The sequence below is a fragment of the Aythya marila genome, assembly GCF_965140915.1.
Source record: "Aythya marila genome assembly, chromosome: 21".
Lineage (NCBI taxonomy): Eukaryota > Metazoa > Chordata > Aves > Anseriformes > Anatidae > Aythya > Aythya marila.
The window spans coordinates 3770966-3798197 of NC_139062.1; the positions used below are offsets into that span (position 1 = coordinate 3770966).

Here is a 27232-nt window from a genome sequence, read left to right on the forward strand (position 1 = left end):
GTCTGAACTAGTAGTACTCATGAGCACGAAAATTCCAAGGTGGGCAGGTAAGTTAAACTATTTTATATCTTTTAACTAAGGCCTAGTGATTTCTAGGGTTATTTAAGCATCTTGTCTGTACTGGTACAGTGGGTATGACACCTGAACACTTCTCTAGGATGAGAGCACAAACCATTGAGGCTGAAGATGACCTAGGCTGTATTCTGCATTTCACACTATTTCAGGCTTCAGGACTTTACACGTGATCTTTATGTTTCTGATTTTTACAGCTACTTTCCATATTTTTTTCCTTTTCTCCCATTTTCTGTTCCTCTCATGTTCATTACAAACATTACAAACAATTTGATTAGGATTAGTTTCTGCAAAGTGAGATACACCTCTGTATCAGCCACAAGCACGTAGATTCTTTTTCCTGGTTCAGCAGAAGGATAAATGAATAAAGTAGTCTGCTACATTGAAAAGAAAGGGCCACCTTCATCAGCAAGGCATCTCCTGGGACCGGTTAATGCCATCTCCATCACTGATTTGTTATTTCCAGAGAAGCCAGGTGGGTGTGTTTGCAGTGCTGTTGGAGTTTGGTGGATGCTGACTTCAGTCCTGGTTGGTAGCCACACTGCAAGCCCTGGGTGCTTGGCCACAACTCCTTGTTCTGATGGGCTTGTGGTGGAAGGGGCAGCTTAAAAGAGAGGAGGAGGCTTGGGGGAGACCTCGTTGTGCTCTACTATCACTGGAAAGGAGGATGTGGGGAGCTGGGGGTTGGCTCTTCTGGCAGATAACTGGTGATAGGACTAGAGGGAACGACCTCAAGTTGTGCCAGGGGAGATTTAGGTTGGAAATGAGGAGACATTTCTGTCAGAAAGCGTGCTTAGGGTTAGGAAAGTGTGGTTAGGGACGGGTTGCCCAGGGAGGTGGTGGCGTCACCATCCCTGGGGGTGTTTGAGGAGAGGTTGGACGTGGTGCTTGGGGACACATTTTAACGGGTGACATCAGTTAGCAGGGTGATGGTTGGACCATCTTGAAGGTCTTTCCCAACCCTAATGGTCCTGTGACTCTGTGCTTCATTTCCCCTCTCTCCCCCTTCCCCATGCCCCCCTACCCACCCACCCAGCCGCCATTTTGGCGCTGCCCCCGGGGGGGGGGGGGCGCCCGCGCCGTTCCCATGGCAACGCCGCCACGCGCCCGTTGCTAGGGGCCGAACGCCTCCTCGCTTAGTTTGTCCCTCCGCTCTCCCCGTCCTCACCCCGCCCCCCGGAACCCGCCTTCGATTGGCTGCCGGGGGGGGGACGTCACCCGCGCGACGGCGCCGGGGCCAATCGGGGGGCGGCGCGGGGAGCGGGGAGCAGCGCGTGGCGGGCGGCCGGCGGGGGGCTACCGGTTGGGCGGGGCCAGGAGGAAGAGGAGGAGGAGGAGGAGGAGGAGGAGGAGGCCGCCATGTCGTGGCTCTTCGGCCTCAACCGCGGCGCGGCCCCAGGGGGAGGAGGAGGAGGAGGCGGTGGGGACGCAGCCGGGATCTCCCTGCCTCCAGCCCCGGGGGGCAGCGGGGGCGCTGGGGGAGGAAGCGGGGACCGGCACCCGCCCAAGGACAAATGGAGCAACTTCGACCCCACGGGCCTGGAGCGGGCGGCCAAGGCGGCGCGGGAGCTGGACGCGTCCCGTGGGTGACGGGGAGAGGGAAAAGGGGACGCTGAGGGTGGGGCTCGGTGGGTGCTGACGGTCGCTGCCCTCCCTTGCAGGCCACGCGAAGGATGCCCTCAGCCTGGCGCAGATGCAGGAGCAGACGCTGCAGCTGGAGCAGCAGACCAAGCTCAAGGTGCGGCCCTGCCAGGAAAACGCCAGGTTTTTGGAGGCTGGAATCATCCAGAGCCCCGTTATCTCGCCATCCGCTAATGATTCTAAATCATTGAGGTCGTGGTTTAGGTTTGGAGAGGGTGGGTGCTTGCTTTGGAGAAGTAAGAGCGCTGGAAGGTGAGATGCAGTGGGGTTGGCAACTCCTCCAGCACGTTTCTCCCCCCTTTTTTGGGTACCCGGTGTGTCTGGAGTCATTTTGTAAGTCCTGCAGTATCACAGCTGCTTTTAGGGAGTCATAAGGGTTTTCTGCAGGGAGTTGTAGAGTAGCTGGGTAAAAGTGAGGCTTGTACACCCTTCATAATGTTTTTTCATTTATTTCAGGAAGCAAATTGTATTTAATCACTAAATAGCAAACTACACAATTCTTACTATCTTCTTACAATCATATTTTAGCTTTCTTTTGTCACCAGTCGGTTTTGGAGGGTACCGTTCTGATAACAAACACATCACTTGTGATCCTGTGAATCGCTGTGATTCTGTGACTTGGAATATAATTGCCATCGTCTTATCTCCCTAGGGTTATGTATTGAGCTCGTTTGTGATAACCATCTGCTTATCTTACCAGGAGTATGAAGCCGCCATAGAACAGCTGAAGAATGAGCAGATACGGGTACAAGCAGAAGAGAGACGAAAAACGCTCAGTGAGGAGACAAAACAGCATCAAGCAGTAAGGGGACGGGGAGGAAGCTAACTGATACGAGACCTTGCTTGTGTTTCCCATATGGAAAATGAAACAGTGCTTTAATTGCCCTTTTTGATGGTGCTGGGGTGGCAGCTGGCTGTGGGAGGCCATTCACAGGCTGAGCCTGTCTTTTACCCCGACTTTGTGATGATGAGTTTAATTTGTAGTTAAATGCAGCTATGTCTGCTTGAACTTTTGATACCAAAATCTTGGTATCGTCCAAAGACACAGGTAGGGGCACTTGCTCTTGTTGTTCACTCTTTGAAATTCCCCTCAAGGAACTTCTAGGGAAATGCTGCTGAGCAACATGAGAGACACTTTGTATTTAAGATCTGGTGGCATTATAACATTGTAGACTATGGGCTTACTGAGCACATGTTAACGGGGACAGTGAAATGTCTTGGGTTATTTGGATCTCAGTTTTAAGTAGCCCAGACAGAAAAGCAAGGGATTGATCGATTCTAATCGATGACTCACCTTGGGAATAAAGCTAGAACCACTGCACTGGCACGTGTTGCTTTTTATCCCGTCGGAGTTTAGACTTTGAACGGGGCCGGCTCAGGAAGCAGGCTTCACTGTCTGTTCGTGAGTTAGCGCTTGGATTCTTGCAGTTCATAGGGCAAAAGCTTGAAGGCAAAGCTGACTTGATTGTGATCTGTTTCTGAAGTGCCATGCTTTAACGTAAAGCTATTGAGGAGGCAAGCTCTTCTGGTGTCTCTGTATTTGGAGTGGAGAATAATATCCCCCACTGTGCAGTCCTCGTTGATGGATTGGGGCCCTCAGACCACTTCTGTTGAGTTCAGATGCTGTAGGTGTATTCACCAGTTGCAGTGGAAAACTGATGAGAGAAACTAATGAGGAACAAGAAAATGGATCAGGAAGGGAGCTTGTCTGACAGGCAGGATGTATCTGGACACTTGTATTGCTTGCAGTCGCCAGTCTAGGTACTAAGGTTTTAGAACGTGAAAGTGTGTTTATCCTAGTAAAATAGGTGTCCCTTTCTCGGCCAGAGAACCCCCGTTCTTCATTTTTGTATCTGTGATGCCTTAAAATGAGGTCAGGCTATTGGACTTCTCAGCACAGCGGAGTTCATGGAGCTGGCTGAGGAAACTTGTCCCAACCATTGCCCATTTGTTTTTTCAAACCCTGAATTTTTATTTATTTTTTTCTTTGTGTATGCTTTATTTTTTTTTTTTTCCCTGCATATTCCAGATATGATTGCCCTTGGTACTAGGTTCTTTCAAGTACCTAATCTTTTTATTCAGACAACTATTTATTTGTTTTTTTTCAGCGAGCCCAATACCAGGACAAACTGGCACGGCAGCGCTATGACGAACAGATGCGGCAGCAGGTATGGTAGCTTCCTTCTCTAACCCAGCTGGGAGCCGAACAGTAGCTTTCTTACATCAAAGGTCTGGAAATGTGCCTTATCGTGCTGGCCAGACAGCTAACGCTAGACACAGTTGCTCTCATCCATGCTATTCACTTGGCATCGGTGTTTTGGGCCAGACAAATCAAAGATCAGGACTTAGGACCAAGTGGCTAAGAGCATGGAATTATGAATGTCAGTCTGAGAGATGGGGGGGGGAAGAATGCACTTCACCCTAAGCACCAGCCTCTTGATAGCAATTAATACACTTAAGCATATGTAAAATACCTAGTGACCAGGTCCTTACAACGTTAATGCCTCTTCTGCTGTCACCTCTGCCTCCAGCAACTTGCTAACGAGGAGAACCTGAGGAAGCAGGAGGAATCTGTACAGAAACAGGAAGCCATGAGGCGTGGTAAGTTGCAATTTTTCTTTCACAGTTGACAAAGTGGGTGGCAGATCAGCGTCTGCGCTGGGGTTTGACTCCTTGTCTGTATTGGCTCCACGTCACAACCGGGCACGTGCTAATGCTACGTTGGCAAATAGCAGGTAGAGCCCAGGAGTGCTAGAACTGCCTAGTGATTGCAAAATCAGTTTAAGAAGGGGCTGAAATACTAAATGGCCGCTCTGTGGATTTCCCAATAAACTCTCAGCATCTCCTGATATTGCAGTGAAATCCTGCTCTTGTACTGGAGCAATCTAAAGCAGAACCAGTTCTGAGGAGGGAAAAGAAAGAAAATAGCTACAGGGAGTAGTGGTTGAAACCATGTCACCTAACCTCTATTTTCGTTTTGTTTTAAGAAATAGAAGCTGAATAATGACATTTTAGTCCGAAACTTGCTTTGTTTCTTCCCATTTTTATGGAGTTGCTGCAGTCACTGGGTTGGGAGAGCCAGCAGGGCTCCACTAGGCCACAAGTGTCAGGATTGTAAGGCGGTTTGTAGGTGACCCAGTGCAAACAGAAAGTTGCTCTGCACGCACGTGTTCTGCCAAGTTGTCTGCTCCTTGCTGCCATCTAGTGTGCTCTGGGCTTTGGTCAATATCCTTGTAGTATTGCATCAACCACGTAACGAGGTCAGGGGTGCACCTTGTAGGAAGGGGTGATTTCATTCCCGAGGTCCCCACCTCCTCCCAGGCACCACTCAGGCACTATTTTTTTCCTTCTCTGTTTTATCCCATATTGTCTAGCTCTCTGGCTGAAGTCTGTCCTAAGCAATTTTTGTGGTAACAGGTTTCCAGAACAGATTTATGATTGTCTTGCAGTGCCCTCTCTGAAGAGGGCCACCTATTTGGTGTGTGATCCCTTTGGTGTGAGCACAGAGGGGGAAAATTCCTTGCTTGTCTTCTCTGATGCTGCACTGGTTGGCTGTGGGAGCGCACACAGCACTGGTGAGGCCAGGATGAGTCAATGCATCTTTCCCCAACCTGCTGCCTGGGATTAAACCAGCCTAAAAGATTGTTCTCTCCTTTTTTTAAAGCTACTGTGGAGCGGGAGATGGAGCTAAGGCACAAAAACGAAATGCTGCGTGTTGAGGCAGAAGCAAGAGCCCGTGCCAAGGCTGAGCGGGAGAACGCAGACATCATTCGGGAGCAGATACGCTTAAAAGCTGCTGAGCATCGCCAGACTGTGCTGGAGTCCCTCAAGTATGTGCAAGCTGACAGGAGGATGTGGTTGCCTAACTTCTGTGCAGTTTTCCCCCGTTGTTTAGGAAACCATTGCTGTTTATTCCCCTAAGCTCAGAGGAATATTAAAACGGAACAGTTTCCTACTCTGTACAATAGGAATTATTGAAAGAAAAAGTTCTTTTTTGCTGTGTCTTGGTACATTGTGATCTGAGTGTAAACCAAAGAGAGCACAGAGCTCTGAGTTTTATACAGTTTTTCTAAGGGATGATTTCAAGCTGTATTTATTAAGCTTGAGACTCAGTTGCTGTGAAGGCTTAGTTCTTTCATTTTCTGAACATACGCCCTAAAAGTGAATCAGTGCATCTCCAAAGGGTGGCTATTTGAATTTTTAATCTGTTAATTTCAGGTACTTTGAGATTTTTGAACAGAAAGAGCTTTTAATTTAAAGATTACAACACATCACTTACCACTAAGCTGAGTCTTTAATATATTAAATCATCTTAGTGCCAAATGCTTTTCTGGATTTAATCTCAGATCAGGTGTAGACATCAGATGACTATAAATGTATGTACGTGCTTGTTCATGTTTGAGTTCCCAGGTGAGCCCTCAGTTTGTTTTGACTGGTTCTAAAGAAGATCATTACAGAATATAAAACTGTTGTAAATTGTTTCAAATCAGTCATCAAAATTCTTTTCTCTCCTGTTTGTCTTGATGTTTTGTTACCACAGGACAGCTGGAATGCTCTTTGGGGAAGGATTTCGTGCTTTTGTAACAGACTGGGATAAAGTTACAGCCACGGTAAGATTGTGTCATGTACTGACAGTTTTACATACACTTACACAGACTTTTCTGGAAGCTAGCTCCTTGCTGTGATGTGTCTATGAAATTTTATGGCATGGATGTGCTGCTTAGTGCTGTCTTGCAGTATTAATTTAAGGAGTTACCACATTCCATGCTCGTACACTAATTAACTCTCATCTTTGGTCACATCAAAGTTCTGGCTTCGATCAGCCCTGTGTAATTATTGTCTTGCCTTTCGAGGAACCACCACGTTAACAAACACGTTGCCTGAAGGTTTGCCTGCTGCTACAGGTAATAGGTGGAGGTTCTGCGAAGAAACGTGCTTTTTTTTTTTCTCATCCTAGCATTTGTTCAGGTGATTTAGCACTTTCTGCCCCTTGTAAGGTAGCAGTATGTAGGTAACGAGCATTATCAAGCGTGTAACGTTGCTTTTATAGGACTACTTTGCCAGTGGTGTTTTTTTAGGACCAGAAATCTAATCCCAGCTCCTTCCTGCTGATGTCTTCTGGTTAAACTGCAGTCTGGGAATGTCTTTTTAGGGATACTAGGGAAAACACTGAAAATGTGTAAGAGTTGATCTCTGGACACAAAAGGGGTTTGTGTCTTCTAAACCACCATTCAAAATTTGTCATTGTGTACAACTCAAATAAAAAAAAAAAAATAAAAAAAAATGGACAGTGTTCCCCCACTACAGGTATATTTATTTATAAATTATTAGAATCACAGTGACAAATGTATATATTTTCGTCCTGTGCCCCAGTGGATGGTCTTTTGTACCCCCTGGATGCTTTGGAGACTGCTGCTCCAGACGAGGGATAGAAGATAGTGACATGAAAGGGGGAGATGAGGTGTTCTTTTCTTTTTTCCTGGAGAATTTGGATGATTACTATGCAACAATTGCCATGCAGTCTTCACTAACTTGAATGCGCAGGCTTCTGCCTCTTCCCTGGTGGGAGTTCTCACTCCATCTGCATTCAGAATTCCCATATTATTGTAAAATTTCTCTTCTCCTTGATCTTCATCCCGTTAATTTATGAGAAAGCATTGCTGGGGAGTAATGAGCATATAAATACTGAATGTTGATCACCGGGGACAGCATCCTGTCATTAGAACAAGGAGTGGGGAATAACATAAGATTTCCTGGGTAAATATTGAAAGGAGAACATTCCTTTCTTTTCACTGCAGCAAAAATGCAAATGCTCTTTAAAAAAGAGTAACGCCGCTAATCACTTGCTAATGATGGGCTTTCTTCCTCTCTCTTTGCCTTGACTGACATATTTTTGGTGTCGTCTTGTGCGTCTGCATCTCCACATCATGGGGAAAAAATGTTGTTTATGGACAAGCAGGAAATGTAGAGATCACTTGTAGAACTGTTGTGCGTCTTGATTAAAAGCCATCCAGGCATGTTTCCACGGGAGGAAAGAGTGTGGCAGTTACCTCTTGTTGACATAAGGCTGTCTCTCACTACTCTGCTTACAACAAAACTTCACAGTGCTAAAATACTTCTAGTAGCATGGCTTGTTAAAACGGACAATTTGCTTGAAATCAGTCCCAGCCATCTGCTCCGCCAGCCAGTTTTATAGAGGGATGGCACAAAAGATGCTTTGTCTGAGTGAGTGCACGCTTTCAGTGGATCCTTTTGTAATCAGCAGGCCCTACCTGGAGTGCCTGCAGTATCCGGAGCCTTTTGAAGATTACTGCCTGGTGCTTTTAGCTGCATATTCTCTTGACCCAGATACCAGCTTCCTGCATTATGGTCACTTTTGCTTCTGACGAGCTCTTGTCTTGTGAATTTGGGACTTTTAAAATAATGCCAAGAGTGCATGTATTTTTGGAAAGGAGACAACATAGCCCAAACTCTTACATTTTCTGTTGCTTTGAAAAATGCTCTAATGCTGACTGTAAGGCAAGATTTAGCTAGTTCTTTTTAAGAGTTCTTCTAAATTAGCCCTGGATTTTCATCTCTTTCTGCCTACTGCAAGGCTTGCTTCTTTTCCTACCTCTCCCCATCTGTGTAACCCCAAAGGTTCTGTTCAAAGTTGGTTTTGTTTTCAGTGGAATTCACTTTGTCAGGCGTAGATTGCTTCCTTTTCTAGATACTTCGTGATGAACAGATAGGCACTGTAATCAGACTGATTTGTGGAGCTGGCATAGTGATTGGGCTCTTCCGGGAGGGTGAGTTGAATAATTTTCCCATTTTGATGTGTAGCTGTCAATCTCCAAGCTGTTTTTTTCTCTGCATCTTGTAACGTGGGTGTCAGTGAAGACCTAAATTCTGATAAACTTCCCTCTGCCTGGATGGATCTGATGCACCAACCCCTAATTTTGCAGCTACAGCAGCTGAGACGAGGGTATGTGAGGTCTTTGTCAAGGTAACTTGCTTTTAGAGGGAGCCTACTAAAAAGATGGAGTCTGTTGTGTCTTCCAAATGCCTGTAAGCTGAGATGAATCAGGAGCAGAGGTCATCTTCTTCTTTGCATCTTAGAACCTGCAGCTCTAAACCCTTTGTGTTTCCATCCAAACCACAGGTACATTGCACGTCTGAGCAGAGTGGAACCGAGCAGATGGTGTCTGATGGCTTATTGAACAATGCCATCCTTGTTGTCCTTGAGCTTTTTGACCTTGCTCTGTACTTGTAGCAGAAGCCTGCTCGCTCTAAAAGCAATTGCAGCTTGCCCTTTTGTCTACCTGGGCTTGCTCTGGTAGGAACCACTGGCATCTAGCTGTGAGCTGAACACGGCCGATGACTTACGCTTGGAATGGTGAGGAACAGTTGGCTTCTTCCCAAACACCTCTCAGTTTAAAAGTAATACCCCTTGTTCTTTGTATTTTCAGTTAAATAGGATTTTTTTTTTGGTAAAGCAACTGACTAGATCAGATATGTACGAACAGGTAGAACTGGAGGCTTATGTTTGTGCACCTGAATTAAGGGTTTATAAAAGGTATCAGTGCTTTCAGTCTCTGGGAACAAGGTTTAAGGAGAAAATCCCATACATGCTCAAGATTTCTGTAAAGTCTTGCTTTCAAATCCTGCCTGTCCTGAGATGTTAGTCATAGGAACCTCCTGGAATGTCTTTAGCACTGTCAGCGCAGCTCCTTGTCTGTTCTGACAGCTCGCTATGGTGGGAAATGCTGCCTGCAGCGCTGCTTGGTTTAATGTGAGCCCACTTAGTGCTGAACTGAGCAGCGACCATAAACCACAGAGCAGTCTGGAGTCTTTCTGCTTCACTGACAAATTGATGGGAACGTCTCGCATTCTAGGGTTTCTGAAAGACCTCATCTTTCACTGTAATGCAGCAGTGGTAATTCCCATGGTGGTTTTAGCTCTGAAACTCTTCTGGAGTACCTGTTTTTCTTCTGTATTGGATCTGACACCACTGTTCTCCTTCAGCAAGTGGTTTCGGCCTCTGCTGTCCCTGCACTTACTTGCTCTGTCTCCTATTCAGAACGAGTTCTAGGAAGCATTTTTTGAACAGCAGCAGTTCTCATGTCCCAGTATTTACCAAAAATACTAGTGTAAGGTGCTGTGTTGATGTTCCTGCTGCATGTAGGGTGCTGCTGCTGTTCTTACGCGGGTCATAGGCTTACTGTGTGGGACAGTTCCAGTGCTCAGCTGATGGCATGTCTGTGGGACTGACATATAACCTCTCCTGTTCCTTGTTTTCTTCTTACTATCCATTCTTGCTACCCTAATTGTCTCTGTACTCATTTCACAGCCTTTTCTGCCTGTGTTATGACAGGTGATTTGTCTGTATTCGCTTGGGAGCATCTGCCCCTTTGCCCTTGGTGGCAGCCAGAATTTGGATGTTTCCCTTGGCATCTTTAGTTCCTCACCTGTGTGAGGAGGGGGCAGTCTGGCAGGCAGCACCTGGTTTATTCAGGCTTATTATTATTATTAAATGCCTACATGGAATACTTTTTTTTTTTTTTTTTAAAAAAAAAAAAAAAGGGGGAGGAATGAACTGGACAGCAACAAAACATTCGAGCACAAAAAACCCATCCTACTTGCTAGTGTCTATACTGACCCATAGTTCCCTGCCACAAGCCATGCTGCACATGTGCCCCATTGCCTTGCTAAAGGTTTTTCCTAATCCTCACCCCCTTCCCTTACCAGGTGGCAGGCCTGACCCTGCTAGCAGTGGGCTTTTACTCTGCGAAGAATGCCACTGCAGTGGCAGGACGATACATAGAAGCACGCTTGGGCAAACCCTCCCTGGTGAGAGAGACCTCGCGTATTACTGTGCTGGAGGCACTTAAGCATCCTATCAAGGTAAAGTTTAGCTTTGTTTTTGTCTTGTTCTTAGCCACGAGGACGCAAAACTCCTTTTACAGCTCTGTGGGTCTTTGAATAAACATACTGTTAGAGACTGCACAGGTGAGCTGATCTCGTCGCCGTTTTATATAAGATTTGGGGATGTTGAGTTTCTGAAGCAGTGGTTGATTTCTACATGTGAGTGATTGGTTTTTGTCCTCTCTAGGTTGGTAAGCGTCTTACCAGCAAGGCTCAGGATGCCCTTGAAGGAGTTGTTCTCAGCGTGAGTACTGTGTTTTGTTGTCTTGGTCTGGAACGATGACTTCTGAATCTCAATAGGAAAAGCTGTTACCTTACACACGCTTCGAACGCTGTAATTCCAGTAATTCTCAAGACTTATCACCCTTGGGGCACCGAGACCATAAATAAGTTCCTGCGTTCAGTGACACACATTAACAATTCTGTTAACCTTCTTTTCCCTCGGTGCAAAGCAGTTAGAAATCTTAGCTCAGTGCTTGCCTGGCTGCAGTTTTTCTGTGCAGTCAGCATGTTAATATTCAGAGTTCTGCTTGTCTCATCTAATCTGTGGAATATTACTGAACCTAGATCTGCTTGTAGGCCAAAAGCCTCAGCAGCATGTGCGCTTGCCCATCTTGTGAACGGTTCTGAACTTGCTAATTAGGGCTGCCTCTGTGTATTTGGGTCTGAATTTTGATTCCCTGATATCAGGCAAATTTAAGTGCTCGAGGCTGCTGAGAGAAAACGCTCCTGCAGTGATAGCTTTCTCCCAGTACCTCTCTAAGAGCAGTAATAAGTTTGAGCATGAATGTTTATCACTGAAATGAAAGAATCAGTGCTGCAGAGAGTCGCTTATGTTTTGACATATCCCTCCCAGGGCATCCAGGATGAGGTGAATGTTGAGGTGTTAGCGCTTCTTAGAGCAGTTACTGCGCTGCTTCCTGGCTTGATAGAAGAGAACTGCAGTCAAGTGGACAGAACTTGAAATTGAGTAAATCCTGATATACAGAGGGAAACGACCCTAATCCAAAGCAATAAGCAGCTGAAGTTGAGGCTTACAAGCTTGAGACTGTAGGAGTGCTGCCAACTTCTCACTGGTACTGATCTGTGAGGCTGATAGCTGCTGGTCTCTTGGTACCTTCTGTTCCTTAAGTTTAACTCTTTTCTTACAGCCACAGTTAGAAGCACGTGTGAGAGATATTGCCATAGCAACGAGAAATACAAAAAAGAACAAAAGCCTGTACCGGAACATTCTTATGTATGGTCCCCCCGGCACTGGAAAGACACTTTTTGCCAAGGTAAACACTGACAAGATTCTCACCATGTGTATGTTGCAGAGGACTCTGAAAACTAAGAGGGTGCTTAGAACCTCGGTGGTCTGAAATCCTTTGCTTGACCTCTGTGGTTTTGCCTCCCTTTTGGGAAGGGAAGAGGACATCCACCTGCTCCAGCTCCAGATTAGTGCAGCCGCTTGGATTCTAGTGCTGAGCGTAGGCAGAAGAGCCCTTCCATCTGGAAAAGGCACTTGGCAACTGTGACTTGTGAAATTGTAACAACAGCCTGCTGTCTCGTTTCCACCTCTGTTAATTATATACGCTTGGCTAAATAGGGTTTTTCCCGCTTGTTGCTCGCTAATCCTCAAGTGAAAGAAGAGATAGGGATGGCTTTACTTCGCACGTGTTCCACAAGGATGGTTTTTGCATGGATTTGAGGGGGGATTTGATTTTTGACTTGCTTGTCAGTGCTTGTCCAGTAGGTGTGAGGCTTTCTATTCTTGTATGATTTGGTGATTCAAGCCAAGTTTTGTGTCCCTGGCAATATATTAAACCTGCAGCCCAATACCTTGCTGCTGTCTCCAATAGTCTGCCAGCTGGTTTGGATTTGTAAAGCCAGTAGAGAGCGGCAGGGCTAGGAAACCACAACAGAAACATAAAGAAAAGAAGTGTAAGAGCTGAGAAAAGTGTTTAGAAGTGGAGAAAGGGGAAGAAGTGTATTTAACACTTACCCAATAGCACAGAAACTCCAAGGGGCTGGTGGTGGTAGCTGTAAAGTATTGGAACAGGTCAGAAGAGTGAGGAAAGGGCTGAGTGCATCTGACACTTATGCTCTAGAGAGGAGCAAATACCACGCTGAGAAGCTGACTGGGTTTTGAGCTGTGGCTTTGGCACTTGGGTTAATAGCAGTAACTGTACAGTTTGCTGCTACTGCCCTTCCAAAAAGGCGACGTGTCACAGTGTGGTGGCCTTCTTTGACTACTGCAGCACAAAGCTTTATGGGTCTGCAGCTGTAAGTATTCCTGCTATATGACAGGATTCTTGAGACAGATGTGAAAACACTTGGATGTAACTGTCAAAGCTCCCAGCTTCGTTGGACTGATGCAAAACACTAAACATTAGCAGCAGGAACTGGGTGGTTTTAATAGGCAGAGCAAAGCTTTTTTTTTTCCCCTGCCTCCTGCTGCACAGCAGATAATTGGTTGGGTTCAGCTAAGCATGTTTTGCTGGAGCTGTTGCTTGTCTACGTGGGTTGACTTGTTCATTTTAACCTTCAGCTGACTTTGTTTGACTCACGGAGCTGGATAGCCAGCTCTGGGTCAGCTGATGATGTGTAACTCAGCCTGCTGTCTGTCACCGTGGCAGGGCTCAGTTGGAGGCTGGTTTGTGAACCGTTCTGGAGGGGAGGATGGAGATCTTTCCCTTTATTGGCATCACATCCTCGCCAAGCCTGTGCTTTCAGACACAGGCAGTTGTGGGCTGATTCACCACTGAGGTGTCACAGTGAGATGGAGAAGAATTTTAAGCTGGAAGCTTCGTTACCACGTTACATAGCCCTTGGCAGACTAGTTGGGGCTGAAGTAGGGGGAAGTTTCCTGTCATTCTGCCCTGCAGTGGCGTGGCAGCCTAAGCAAACTTTGGTCAGTGCGAGCCATAGACTCTTCTGATGTTCTTGGTTAATTTTGGCTATCTCCTGTCAAACTTGCTTTATGGGCAGGCTTGCATTTCGTGACTTCGCTGAAAAGCACAGATTTGAAAGGCTTCTTTGTTTGGTTGTTTCATTTTTATTTATTTTTTAATACCTGAAGCTTAAGGGAAATGTTTCCAGTGTGCCTCAGGAGCTTCATCAAACCCCTTTGTTTAGTACCCAGCAGACTAAGGAGTTGTGGCAGGTTTTAAAAACACAGTAGTAAAGTTCTGTTATTTTATCTGAATACTCAGTGGGTTCAATGGGCATTTCAGTCTATTTTTTTTTTTTTAATAAACCAATACAACTTCTCACTAGATGCTTAGCTAATATAATGCAAGGAATCCTGTTCTGCTGCACAGGGGAAGTAAATCATGAATTAGACCATGAAGAACAGAGTGGAAGAAACAAACAACACGAGTTACAGATGAAGATATAAGCACTCTCAGCAGCGCCTTCTGCTGAGAAAATTTCGTGCGTTGCCACAAAACTAATTTTCCATCTTTCCTTCCACTTCAAAGCAATCCTGAAAACTTCCCTGACATGACTGAAGTGGTAAAGAAGTATTCTGTTCTTTAAGAGTGTACTCACCATCTGAAAATAAGCTTGTTGATCGGTCTAAGCGACTTTTATTTCCCTCCTCATCTTTTACGGCCTTGCAGTGAAAGGGAGTGCTTAACCCAGTGGTTTTGTTTCCTTCCAGAAATTAGCCGTGCACTCGGGCATGGATTATGCCATCATGACAGGTGGTGATGTTGCCCCCATGGGGCGGGAAGGAGTTACTGCCATGCATAAGCTCTTTGACTGGGCAAACACCAGTAGGAGAGGGTAAGTAGAGGTTCCTCTGACCCCTTTAATCCTTGCTGCATTTGTCATCTAGGTATTTCCATTTGCTACTCTCTAAGTTTGTTTTTTAAAGGGGAGAGTAAATGTCCTGAGGATTTCTACTCCTTAATCGCCTCTTAACCTGATGAGTTGTAGAAGGAAAGGTGTAAGAATTTAAATAAGCTTAGAAAAAGAAGTTGGAAGATGCAGGAGATTACGGACGCTGGCTGAATTTATTCTGGCCTCATTAAACACTTGCGTTATAAGAACTTTAAACGCTCCAGATACCTTTGATCATCACTTTTGTAAGATGGTTTACATGCGTCCATATGTGTCACTATTCCAACCTTTGGTAATATGCAGTATTTAAGCAGACTTTGTTCTGGATATCCAACAATCTTAGCTGCTGGTGAGCGCTGTGTTACCTTTATGAGCTAAAGCAATAGTGGTAGAGGATGCTTCTCTGCAGAGCTTGTAGCTGAGAATATTCTCAGAAAAACTGGAGTTGAATAAAAGATGTTAAGAGGCCCCGAAATCCCTTGAAAGAAAGCTGTATTTGAAGCTGGACAAGAAAGTAATACAAGCTGTGGCAGCTTTATGAGCAACTTGGTTCTGTTATTGATAAACATCTTTATACGCATGGTCTCTTGGGAAGAGCACTGCCCCTGGGTTGTAAGTGAATTTATTTTCGTGAATAATTCATTGACTTTATTAATTCACTTCTCCACAGGTAGTAAAACCGTTATATTATTGGCAGTGTGGTTTGGAAGGGAAAAAAATCAAGAAAATAGCAAAACAGTGTGCAAGGGAGGACTCTGATTGCAGGTTTGCAGAGTGGCATAAGAAAGCATGGCAGGAAGAAGCCACACAAGACTTCTGTGCTTCTGTTTCGGCCTTGTAGCCTTGCATACACTTCTCTAGATAGGAGTAATGCTAAAAGAAGCACTAGGAAATACCTGGGGAGCAGGACTGGATTTCAGAGATCTGATCAGACTTGACAGGAACAGGCCAGCAATGCTAGGTGTAAACCCATTGCCAAACCGTGCCCATGAAAATGATTTTTCTCTGGTAATTAGTTTCTCCAATCTGTATTTAAAAATCTGGAGGAGGTTAAGGTTGTGTGCCCAAGAATTGCTTCTGCTGAGCCTGCTTCTGAACAGCAGGAGACAAAGCTGCAGAAGCCTGGAGTCGTTTATGGCCTAAGGTGTCTTAAGCTAACGCCTCTTTCTTGACTGTTGGCATGGGCCAAGAGCAGGCAACCAGAAAGTTGCTGCAGCTCAGATGAGAAATGTTGCCTTAAATATGAGATTGGTTGTGTAATCCTTTGGGTTTGCAGGTGTGGGTGTCAAGGAGGGGGACAGGAGAATCCTTGAGCCATTGGAGCCTCACTTACCTGTCTCCTATTACTGTGTAGTGCTTTCTTTTTGCAGCCTCTTGCTATTTGTGGATGAAGCAGACGCGTTTCTGCGGAAGAGGGCAACAGTAAGTACCTTCCCTGTGGTCGTTACCTGTGTGTGCTGCAGTTAGCCAGCCAGCCCACAGCCTTCTTGTTTAACCCCATCAGCGAGCTTGCACAGGCAGAACATTAAAACTGGAAGGTGCCACATCACTCAATTAAGTCATGCAGAAACAAGAAATGAGCCTCTTGCAGCTGAATGGGCTGAGCATCTCAAGACTGACTTGGGAATTTCCTGCAAAAGGAACGGGTGACATCTTCTGAGGTGTTTGTAGGTGACAGGGCAGTAGGAAAGAGGTGCTTTGTACAAATAAATAGTTATCTTGGGATGTATTTGTAACCAAACTGTATTAACAATGCTAAATCAGCATGCATGCACAAACAGATTTTATTTATTTTTTCAAAATAAGTTACCAGATTGTGCACTGAATCTGGCCTTGCTACTTGAACCCCAGTGGTCTACTTGAAGAGTCAATCCTAAAAGATTACTTTAATTATCTTGTAGGTATCTTACTACATTAGGGAAAGCCACCTGGGCTGTTAGAGCATTGGGTTTGAAATCAAGGGAATCACTGACTGGGCAAACGTTTAACCTTTTGGCTGAAGGTTTGCTTCTTAACCTTTCTCCTGGGTGTACAAATTGATCGTTTTTTTCCTTGAAGTTATTAGAGTGCTTTGGAGTCTAATTTTAATGCAAATGCTTGACAATAACAGAACTCCCTTTGTCAATAATGCTGCTTAAAGCTGTGACCTCCCAAGTCCCAAGCAGTTGATCTATCTTTGAATTTCTTCTTTGCAGGAGAAAATCAGTGAAGATCTCAGAGCAACTCTAAATGCATTCCTGCACAGAACAGGGCAGCACAGCAACAAGTAAGTATCCAACTTCAACCCTTCAATTTTCCTGAGCTGAGGAAAGCCAAGGAAATGCCTATGGTGTGCAAGTGAAAGTTGGAAGCCTCTGATCCACGCCATTAAGGGCTTGAAAAATTTGCACGGAATATTCCCTTCTTAGTTTATATACTGAATGCAGCTTATGCCTCCTTTTTCTTTTCCTGGAACCTGGAAATTAGAATGCAGAAGGGTTGTACGTAAGGTACAGGTTTTTACAAGATGTACAAGTTCTTAGCCTCATAGCTTTTCCTCTTTTTTCTAGGAAATAATTCCTTTTAGACTTGTAATATTTCATAACTGTGGATGTAGCAAAGTTATGGGTTTGACCAGATTTATAATTCTCCTCCAAGCCAGTGAGAGGGAGTGGTAAGGAGGCAGTCCTTTCCCCTGGTATTAGGGTACCTTAGCAGTGCTCTGGGCATGCTTGTTTTGGTGCTCATGGGTGCCGTGCCTCCGCTCTAAACAGCTAGGCTGTCATTTTCACGGATGTTTAATTTGCCCCTAATTTAGACCCTGAACCATTCTAGGAGAATGAACATGTCCTCATGATTCATGCACTGCATTTTGCTTCTAAAGAGCCTTATTGCTGCTTTGGGCAGTAAGGCATCCTGCATTCATAAATGGGAATTTACTTGCACAGGCCTAACGGTGTGTAAATCTAGCTGATTTGGAGAAACCCTGAGGAGAACTGTTATTTGGCTGTACCAGTGAGTTGTTATCACTGTAACTGAGCGCTAGGAATTGTGAATTGCTGGCTTGAACTTCCTGCATCTTCTCGCTGGGTATCTGACTGTGCACATTTGCTTTTATCCTCTTCACCCAGATGTCCCAGGGAAGGTTTGAATATCGGGGTGGGTGTCAATGCTTCTTCTACGCTGTGTTTCTGCAGGGGTTTGGAGGAATTTCTTGTCAGTAGAAAAGGAATGATTTGGTGCTAGTGTGGCTCATGGGCCAGCTAAGTATCTTCAGAAATGACAGCAAAGAACACAGCCCCCTGTAGACTTGGATTTAAATAGACTGCAAGAACGTCAATATTCCAATAGCTGCGGTTAAAAGCCCATTTCAAATTATAATGCACTATTAAGCTGGTAACATCAATTAAGGCATTAAAGTAGAATTGGCATGGGGAAAAAGCAGCATTACGAAGCAAAAGAAAGGGCTTCTGTCTTCAAAATGCTCCAGGAGAGAGCATGACCTGGAAGCTGGCACATCTGTACCGCGGAGCAGCGCTTGGTTGAACAAGCCACTGTTAGGTTACGGTACCTTTTGTGAATGCCTCTGTTTCTGCACATGTTAGACTTGTAGCAGGAAGATGTTCTCAGACTTCCTTGAAAGAAATAAGTGAACTTTTGCCAGCTGCTGCAGAAGAGCGACCTCCCCGTGCAGTGGCATGCCCAGCAGTGGCAAATCCCCCTTCTTCTTAGGCCAGGATGAGCCCGTTCTGTGCTCTGCAGTGCTTTGAGCTGGCTGAGGTTCCAGTCACACTGTAGGCTTTCAGTTTGGCAGTCCTTCACACCTTCATAATGAGGATTTTAGTCCTGCTGTGATTCTAGGGTGCCGTGCAGCGAGCAGCTTGAAGCTAGATCCCTGAAGTGGGATTTAAGTTGGAGATCTGTACATGCCAGAGAACATCTCTGCGTGTTGATGCTTGTTCCAAGGTTTCAGGCTTAAAGGTCTGTGGGAGGTTGTACTCTTCCAAAACGTTTCATGCCCTTAACTTGAGGGTGATTGTGGGTAAAATGATAAATTAGGCTTCTGTGGCAGGGACAGTCTGGGGAAGGTTGATACCGAAAGGCTGAGTACTGCATTAAATGCATTTCAGTTGTAAATAGCTTAAACCATGCTGCATTTTAGCGTGTGGCTTGAGATGCTGCTACAAAGCTGTTTCTAAGAAATCTCTAGATGCATCAGGTCTTTGATACTGGCCATGCTGGTTCCTGATGTTCAGATGGGTTCTTTGAGAAACATACAAAACCACATTAATCTTCTCGTGTTTCATACTCCAGGTTTATGCTTGTTTTAGCAAGCAACCAGCCTGAGCAATTTGACTGGGCTATCAACGACCGAATAGATGAAATGGTGAACTTCGATCTGCCCCAGCTAGAAGAACGGGAGCGGCTGGTGAGGATGTATTTTGATAGGCATGTCTTGAAGCCAGCCACAGAGGGTAAACAGTGAGTATCCCTGCAGCACTCTTCACCCATCCAGAATTCTTGTTGTTTGTCTCCTCTTCTGTGTATTTTTTCACTATTTCTAAGTAACGTTTTTCGAGGAAGTATCTCTGGTTGTATGTGGCAGGCTATAGAACATCTTTCCAACTTTTCCAGGAAGCTGAATGGTTGATAGCAAGTTTCCAGGATCTGATCTTGGAAGTATTGGGATTACAGTTCTGTTATTTTACAAATAGAACCAAAAGGCAATCTGGCTGGCCTTCCTGTCTGTCACATTATGCAGAAACCCAGTTTAAACCACTCCTTCAGATAAGAGCTGGAGAGATGACTCTTGCCATTCTGTTACGGGATGAGGTGCCATCCTAGAATTTTATGCCATGCTTTGTCATATACTCGAAACTTAAGAGACCTGTTAGTGCATTGGAGGCAGTAATGTAGATGTGGGCTTGTTGGAACTCCTCGTATCCAAGCGCTTGCCTTTGCTAGTTTTAATCCAGGTGCACACATTTCTTTGTGCCATAAAATCAGGCTTTCCATCAACTGCTTTATTCGGGATGGATCTTTGTATAGAGGTTGGTCTGGCCTGATCTTTGATTTCAGTTTCCTGTTGCTCTTTGCAAAGCTTACCTCTGGCTTACCCCTCCTCCTATCATGTGGCCACATGTAAAGTAATCCTTGTGCTTGTGCTTTCAGACGTTTGAAGCTGGCCCAGTTTGACTATGGCAAGAAGTGCTCAGAGATTGCCAGGCTGACAGAGGGCATGTCTGGTCGAGAGATCTCTCAGCTTGCTGTGGCATGGCAGGTAAGTAGGGCTTTGATCACCGAGCTTCCTGGATCATGTTCACTTTCTGGAGGGTTTGAATGTTTGAGTTTTGGAGTCTCGGAATTTGCCTCGCTTTGAAGGTTTCCTTATGTCCATGCAGTAACACTAGAACACTGCCAGCTCTGAGGTGGGTGTCAGGACATCAGCATAATTTATCTCACATATAGGAAGAGTTTTTATAATCACTACTGGGGAAATCCCACTGAATTTACTGAATGTATTCCTCTTACTACCCTTTTTTTCACCTTTTAAGTGACAGAAAGCAAATCTTCTTTCTAGTCTTTACCTGTGGAAATCACGAGCTGAGATCCAAAGCAGTCATTCAAGTGCTGATAGCCCTTATTTTATCCTTTCTTTGTGTGGTAGCACACAGCTGCTTAATTTTGCCATGTGGATTTTGTATTGTTGAAACATACTTCGAAGCGTGTGCTGTCATCTGAAAATGTACATAAAGCTTTACTAAAAAAAAAAAAAAAATCTGTTCTCTAACTGCCTGAAGATGTGCCAGGTTAGATTGTTACCAGCTCAGTCAAGAAACTCAGCAAGATGCTTGACAGGTATTTGAGATTCAGAAGGAGCTGGCGCATGTTGATAGATTTTTAGATGGAGTGCCGTAGTGTCCAGTTAGCATCCCTTCAAAAACAGCTCTGGAGAGCTGATGGTATGAAAGAAGGACCAGAATCTGTGGCGTGTTTGCCTTTCCCAGAACAAGTAGGTTGTGGCTTCACGTATTCCAAGTATAGCTATGCTTTTTCTTGACTTCTGATTTTGAAACCCAGAGTGAAGACGAAATGTATTTGTCTTAAACTGAATGACAGTGCTGGGGGGGGGAAAGCAGACCTCGTTGCAGAAATTCTTTGTCTCTTTATTTAGAAGAGAACTCCGCTATCCATGCATGTCAAAGGTCTTGCTGCCACACATTTCCCATAATTTAAAGTTGTGGAAAATGATCCTTTGCTTTTTATAAGCTTCCCACCTCTCTTGGTTTGTCATGACACCCCAGAAATGACCTTGGCTTCTAAAATTTATCCTTTAAGTGGCCTTGAAAGAAGGGGAAGGCAGGTTCCTTAGTGTTGTTGCCCTGATTACTTGTTAAAATGTACCTCATAACACTGGGACTATTAACAAGGGGCTCTGTAAAATTGCATAAGGAGGTTATGCTGTCATACAACAGTCAAAGAGCTTCTAAAGAAAAAAAGAGAAGGGGGGGGACAAAAAGCAGGAGAGAGTTGGCAAAAAGTTAAGAACAGTTTTGAAGTAGAACCTGCAAAAAGCTTCATCTGTATCAAAGTCATCGGTGTTCTGGATCAGGGGACTTTATATCTTGTCCTTTGTCGATCAAGAAAAGTGTCGTGGAGCAGTGTTAAAATAGCACAGCCTTTTTGCAGCTGGTGGCTAGACACGTGGACTCCTTTCCTCTGGAGCTGGCTGGCTGGATACAATTTGCTAGCAGATTTGTGAGAGCATCCCAAAAGGAGTAAGGTTTCTGCACCGAATGCTGCCCTAGGCTGATCCTAAATGCTACCATAAGGCTCTTCTTCAGTCACTGGGTCAAGAAACTTGGAATTGTGACCACCTGGGGCTCGTGCAGAGCCATACAGGTTTGGTTTTGCCACTTTTGGCTCTGGCCAAGCTTGAACGCCTCCCTGTGTTTTCCTGCTGTGCGTAGTACTGAGGGCATGGCACTGCAGGAGCTGCAGTTAAAAGCCTCTGCGTGAGCAGAGCGCATCGCAGCTGTGCAGATGTTTTAAGTCCCCTTAACCCAACCCAATCCTTTGAATGGTGTCAATATTTTGAGGCCTGGCTCAGCTTTACCAGGTAGCCTGTTTATACGAGCTGTTACAATGCTCTCTCCTACCAGGGAAGGATTAATGCTGCAGTTTGAGTCTTCCTGGCAGCGTTAGTCCTGCCTCTTATTCCTGCCTTTCTGCTATCCTTCCTGTTGTGCTGGCACACCTCTTTGTGTGGCTGTGCTATGAACTGGGTCAGGGAGCTGAACAGAATTAAAAATAGCTTGGCAAGGCGACTTAACCGCATAGTGACACTGGTGTCTTGGCACGTGTGAGGTCAGGGTGTGCAGGGGCTGTATGAGCCGGCACGGCGAGCTCAAGCAGTGCTTACCAGACTGGCCTCAGCTGGATGCAGCAGCTGTCAAGTGGCTGGATGCTACCGATAGCACTGCTAATTTCGGAGTAGTTGGTCTCTGAAACTCGTGGAGGATTGAACTGTTGATTTGAAGATGCTTCGTGCCAAAGATGGCTGATGTGGGAAATAACCCAATGTGAGTAGCGCACACTTCATCCATTTCCAAGCCACAGTTTTGTTCCTCTTGGGTGAAATTTTGTCCCTCTTGGATGTGGGGAGCTTTAAGGAGGCTAACCTAAGGATTTGCTAGTTAAGAGGAAGATCTGGACTTCCCTCTCTGTTTCCTACTTGCAGTTGCTATTCCTGCCCTCCCCCCAAAGCATTATGGCAAGCTAAAAGCACAAGCAGGAAGAATTTGAGATGTTTTACCAATTGAGAAGATAGAATACAGGAAGAGCCAAGAAAAGGGGAAAACGAGGCATCTCTTACAGTTCTGGTTTTGATCTTAGTAACACCTTCCAGAGCTGCTAAACAGCAGATGTCGTGAGCCTTGTGCTCTTTAGAAGCCCTCACAGCTGCCTTGAAACAATTATGTCTTGAGACATTTAAGCTTCCAGTGCTTTTTTCGATGGGCTCATCACAACAGCTGCTGCAATACAATATGCCTAAGGTCTCTGTTTAATAAATGGATTCAATTGACCCATTCTGGGGAAGATTACAGCACAAAGCCCTGGTGAAAACTGCTTATTGTGAATGCTGGAGCACAAAGCTGGATGGGAGCATTTTGTTTGCCTTTTGTTTTCAGTGATTTTGCATTGTGCCCTGATGCGACTTGGCGCTAATCCTCAAAGTGTAGGCTTAATTGCAACATGCCTGTTACTTAATTCACCTCAGCTTTGTGTGTGTGTTTTCTTAATTAGTTTTTTTCCTCCAACAGTCGTTCTCAGCGTTGCTGTCTGTAAGCCTTCTACCTCTGTCGAGGTGCCTGAGAACAAAACCTCAACCAGTGTCTGGACAACAGAGACAAATGCTCGGGGTGCAGAAAGTCAGGCTTAATCTGTGCTGAAGCGTTGCTCTGTTCCACAGGGGCTGTCCTCCTGTTACCTCAAGCTGCCTGAGACCTTGCTGCCTGCAATTCTAGTCTTAACCTAGTCAAATAACCTACCAGGCAGTTCTAGGAAAGGTAGTGAGGCATCCGTGGTGCTGCTCCTGCCGGCATTCCAGGATCTGCAGGAGTGCTGGAGGAAATGGACAGGGAGCACCTCTTGTAAAAAGCTGGCAGGAAGGCGTTTATCATAGACTCAATAGGGTTTTGAGGTGCTGGGACCTACATCAGCTCTATGTAGCCTGTCTGATCTCATCTCATGGCCAGAACTGAACCTCAGAGGTGGTTTGGGGAAAGGTAACGTTGAAAACCAGCTGGAGAGAAACCATCAGAGGTGTCAGCTCTTAACCAGAGAGCAAACTGGAGTGACAGCCCGTGGCTGCTTCGCTGTCCCGTGGCCTTGCAGTCATTTCCCATGAAGATGCTTTTGGATTGCTCTGCCAATACTGCCATTAACATAAACATCTCAGTTAAACCAGAAGCCCGAGCAGTAGCTGCAGCTTTTGTAGATTTAATTTCACTCTAAGCTGGGTTTGAAATTGATTGGGGGCTGCTTAAATGAAGCTCTGGTTTGCTGTTGTTTCAGTCTGGCTCAGGTTGTCCTGAATCAGAAAAAAATGAGTGCAGAAAAGCAGAGTGTAACCTCTAGTGCCGGGAGAAATATTGTTGTCTGTGGCACAGCTCATAGTCTGCCTGCTAGAAATCCATTTTAATCTCTCCTGCAGAAGACTGTGCCTTCCCTTTTGTCCTTGTTCTTTTCCGTTCTCCATGTCTAATCCTGCAGGAATATAGCACGGATTAGATGCATTTACACACTTTAAAATTCCCGTCAGATCTATTACAGCGCTGTGCAGACTTTCGAGTTCTGCACCCTGAACCCATTGATAGGCTTTAGATAAAATGTCAAAGCAGCAACTTTTCATTATTCCCAGCCCTACCCTCTGGAAAATTGCTTTGGCATCACTTCAAAAGAATTCTCAGGAGTTTTATGTCCCGGTGTTAACGACAGAGGTGAGCTTCCTGTCATTTCTTTGCCTTTTGTGCCACAGATATAAATACCTCCTTGCTCCCTGAGCCTTGCTTGTGTTTAAAAAAAAAAAAAAAAAAAAAGGTATTCTGCCATGCCAGGTTATGGGCAGAATTAATGCTTCAGAAGTGTTCGAGCTGAAGGACATTATAAGTCATGGGGGTGTCTTTTTTATTACGTTTTTGACCAGACTATTTTCATTATAAATGTGATTCTAAGGGTACAGATTAGCTTGCTGGCCATGTAAAAATAACCCACGGTTCTTGGCTGAAACGAAGCACTGGGTCGTTTTAAAGCTGGGCTTGTCATCTGTGAGCCATTCCTCCGCTTCCACCAAAATGCTTTGTTTTCAGGTTATTTTTTCCCTGGGCTCGAGTTACAAAACACGAACAGTTGCTGTGGGAAAAAATGGGTTAAAATTTGTCCATGCAGGAGGCAGAGGTATGAATATAAATGAGGCACAGCACCATTTTTGTGTGTGTGCAAGCTACTCCCAGAAGGGACAGCTGCTTCCCCCATTTGCTTTCTTGACAGTGAGGGCCTGAGGCTTTCTAAAAATAGAAAGTCATTGAGAAAATCAACAGAGCGTGAACTGCACAGCTTTGCAGGAGTTTCCACAGTTAAATTTATGGTCTATGCAGAGGCAGGGAGGAAGGGAAGACATCCTCTCTGCTCGGCGGAGGCACAGAGCACGCAGCCCAGGAGCGCTTACTCCATTTTAAACCACCAGCTCCTGGCTGGAGGGGTGCTGGCCCCGTTAGCCTCAACTCCCCAGCAAAAACAAAACCAAAAAGCAATAAATAAACGCAAAACGAAGTGCGGGAGGGTGAGGGGGTGAGTCAGGTGGTTTTAACTGAGCCAAACCTCCCTGCCGTGCTCCTTTCCCAGAGGTGAGAGCAGGTAGCTCGTGGTTTGGGACCCGCTGGGTGAATATTGGTGAGAAGGATCTGCCTTGTGGGGCGCAGGACGAGTGCCGTTGTGCAAAGATTATTTCCAGGCTCCTTTCTACTCCCCTGCACGCCCGGCTTGCAGCCGGTGTTTACCCTCTAACTCGAGGCGTGAGCATTACCCGAAGTTGTCAGTTCTGCCTTCAGGAAGGATTACACAGGATTTGCACGGGGAAGACTCTGCTTTTGATGCTTCTCGCGGTAAAAACCAGCACCTGCCGACTCCACAGTTACACGTGGCTTGTGCAGTAAGACCTGTCCTCCCTGGTGATGTTCCCCGTTCTCCAAAAAGGGCTCTGGGGTAACGTCAGCTAGGGGAGCTTGAAACCAATGCCGTGTCAGTGCTGCCCAGGTCAGCAGCTGGCTCTGGGGTTCGTCTTCTCTCCTGTCCATGTCACTGGAAAACAAGAACATGAAACGGCCACGCTAATTTCTCACAGTGATGCTCTTGCAGCCTTGTTAAACTTGGAGGGAGCCAAGCTCATTGCTCAAACCTCAGAATCGGTGTTTCTCACTGCTAATGGTTCGTGCAGCCCGGGTGTAACACCTTAAAAACGCTTCTGCCTGTCCTGAAAGCCCAAGTTTCTGTTCCTAACTGGGATCTCGGGGAATGCCCTACAGACAGGACAGTCCGTGACATGAGGGCTCTGTGGCAGGAGGGATGTGGACACCTCAGGGCTGTTGGTTTGGGGCAGGCATCCTGGATGTGGGAAGCTCCCACCCCGATTTGTGTCACGCTCCCCTCTAGCAGGGCTGTGCAGGGAACCACAGCACGGAGTCGCTTGCGGGAGCGCTCGCACGGGGATTAACCAGATATAGAAATCTGCAGCTCGGAGTTGCTTTGTTACCTTGGAGATGAGTTGTTCAGCTCGCACTGTAAGCAGCCTCCCCTTCCTTCTAGGCTGCGGGTGCTCGTGTTACCGTCTGCGTGATGCCCATCAGCAGAGCCCTGGCTCTTCTGCGTGTCTGGGCACCAGCGACAGCCCTTTTGCTGCAGCTAAAGGGAGGTGGCATAAAATGGGATGAATGGAGGGGGTTAGAGAGGGAGGTCCTACAGGCAGGTGAGTCTAAGCTGGGACTTGACACAGCACAGAAGTGATTTGGGGGAGTTTCCTAGTGGAAAGCAGGATTAGTGCCTGTGAGATGTCATTTTAGAGATGCCACGTTGCCCATACTCACCCTGGCACCGATTGTAGTCCTCCCATGTAAGCATTTAAAACCTCTTGGATAGAACTGTTCAATCACCACGTGCACCTTTCACTCTTTACTTTATCGACTTCGTATGCACAGCGCTTTTAAAGCAGGAGAGGAAATTTAAACAAGCCGAGTGTGACCGCAGCCTAACCCTACGGGCTCCGTTCAGCACTAGGAACCCATGGCCTTGTTCCTACAAAGATCTTGCCTCCCAGGAAGCCCAGAAGCAGGTAGGCAAAGGTGCTTGGTAGTTCTCCAGAGGCACACCGTAGCGTAGCATGTTTCTCTGTGCTTGGGCAGGTTGTTTTTTTTTGTTTCAGTCCCTGGTAGAGCTGCAGCAAGGGAATCCTTCCTGATGGTGATAAGCCAGATCCCTGTGGCTGCCACCACCAAATTAGAACCAGGCTGGGTGTTGTGCTAGGCAGCGTGGGGGCAAACGTGCATGAGGAAGAGAGGAGCAGTTCAGCTTTTCACTGGCTGTAGGGTTTGTGATCGCTGCCTCACCTCTCTCCTCTCTTTCCCTCTCTAGGCTGCAGCTTACGCCTCCGAGGACGGCGTTCTTACAGAGGCCATGATCGATGCCCGGGTCGCTGACGCCGTGCAGCAACACCGCCAGAAAATGGAGTGGCTGAAAGCAGAGGGGGCTGAAGCAGGCAAAGGGGTCGGCAAAAACCCCCTCCTGCCTTTCCCCAAAGGAACGGCGGTGTGAGGAGCTTCCCGCAGGCTTCTGATCAGCGTGTGTGGGGAGGCGAGCGGGAGGGTCTTCTGGGCAAACGTTTGGTGGAATCATGTGTGAAGTGAGAAACGTGGCCACGGGCACAAGGAAGGGAGCGCTGCCTCAGTCCGCCTTGGCCTTCGTGTTTTAAGGATGCACCAAAGGGGGAGGATTAAAAAAAAAAAAGGGTTTTAATAAGGCAGAAACAACTGTATTAAAGGTCCCCCTTGCTCAAACACTATTGACTGCGTTAGTCTGTGTGGCCTGTCTTGCTAAAGAGCCCCCAAACTTTCCATCATCCTTGGCTGTTTCGTACTGGTTTGGGCTGTCCTGGTGCCCCAGGCATATGGGAACACGGGGCCTGTCCAGCCCTTCTGCTCCTGTGTATTTAAACGGGGCTTCTGCTCCAATAGAGAGGTATTTCTCCTCTTTTTTC

The 27232-nt window shown here is 46.0% G+C and overlaps 1 protein-coding gene across 1 annotated transcript; it reads left to right on the forward strand.

Moving 5' to 3' along the window:
• The first annotated feature begins 1453 nt into the window (after positions 1–1453).
• ATAD3A (ATPase family AAA domain containing 3A) lies at positions 1454–27220 on the forward strand. The gene is made up of 16 exons (XM_082776840.1): positions 1454–1654; positions 1734–1810; positions 2414–2515; positions 3822–3881; positions 4245–4314; positions 5378–5543; positions 6254–6323; positions 10441–10596; positions 10805–10861; positions 11769–11894; positions 14261–14385; positions 15813–15864; positions 16638–16708; positions 18736–18903; positions 19594–19702; positions 26611–27220. Exons 2-16 carry the CDS (start codon positions 1766–1768, stop codon positions 26788–26790), a joined length of 1557 nt encoding a protein of 518 aa, XP_082632966.1. The 5' UTR covers positions 1454–1654; positions 1734–1765; the 3' UTR covers positions 26791–27220.
• The last annotated feature ends 12 nt before the right edge of the window (positions 27221–27232 follow it).

What these genes read in the sequence shown, in the direction of transcription:
- ATAD3A (XM_082776840.1), top strand. Translation starts at nt 1,766, where the DNA reads ATGCAGGAGCAGACGCTGCAGCTGGAGCAGCAGACCAAGCTCAAG. An exon ending in ACTGTGCTGGAGTCCCTCAA is followed by an intron (nt 5,544 to 6,253) that starts GTATGTGCAAGC and finishes TTGTTACCACAG; the next exon opens with GACAGCTGGAATGCTCTTTG. An exon ending in AGCTTGCTGTGGCATGGCAG is followed by an intron (nt 19,703 to 26,610) that starts GTAAGTAGGGCT and finishes TTCCCTCTCTAG; the next exon opens with GCTGCAGCTTACGCCTCCGA.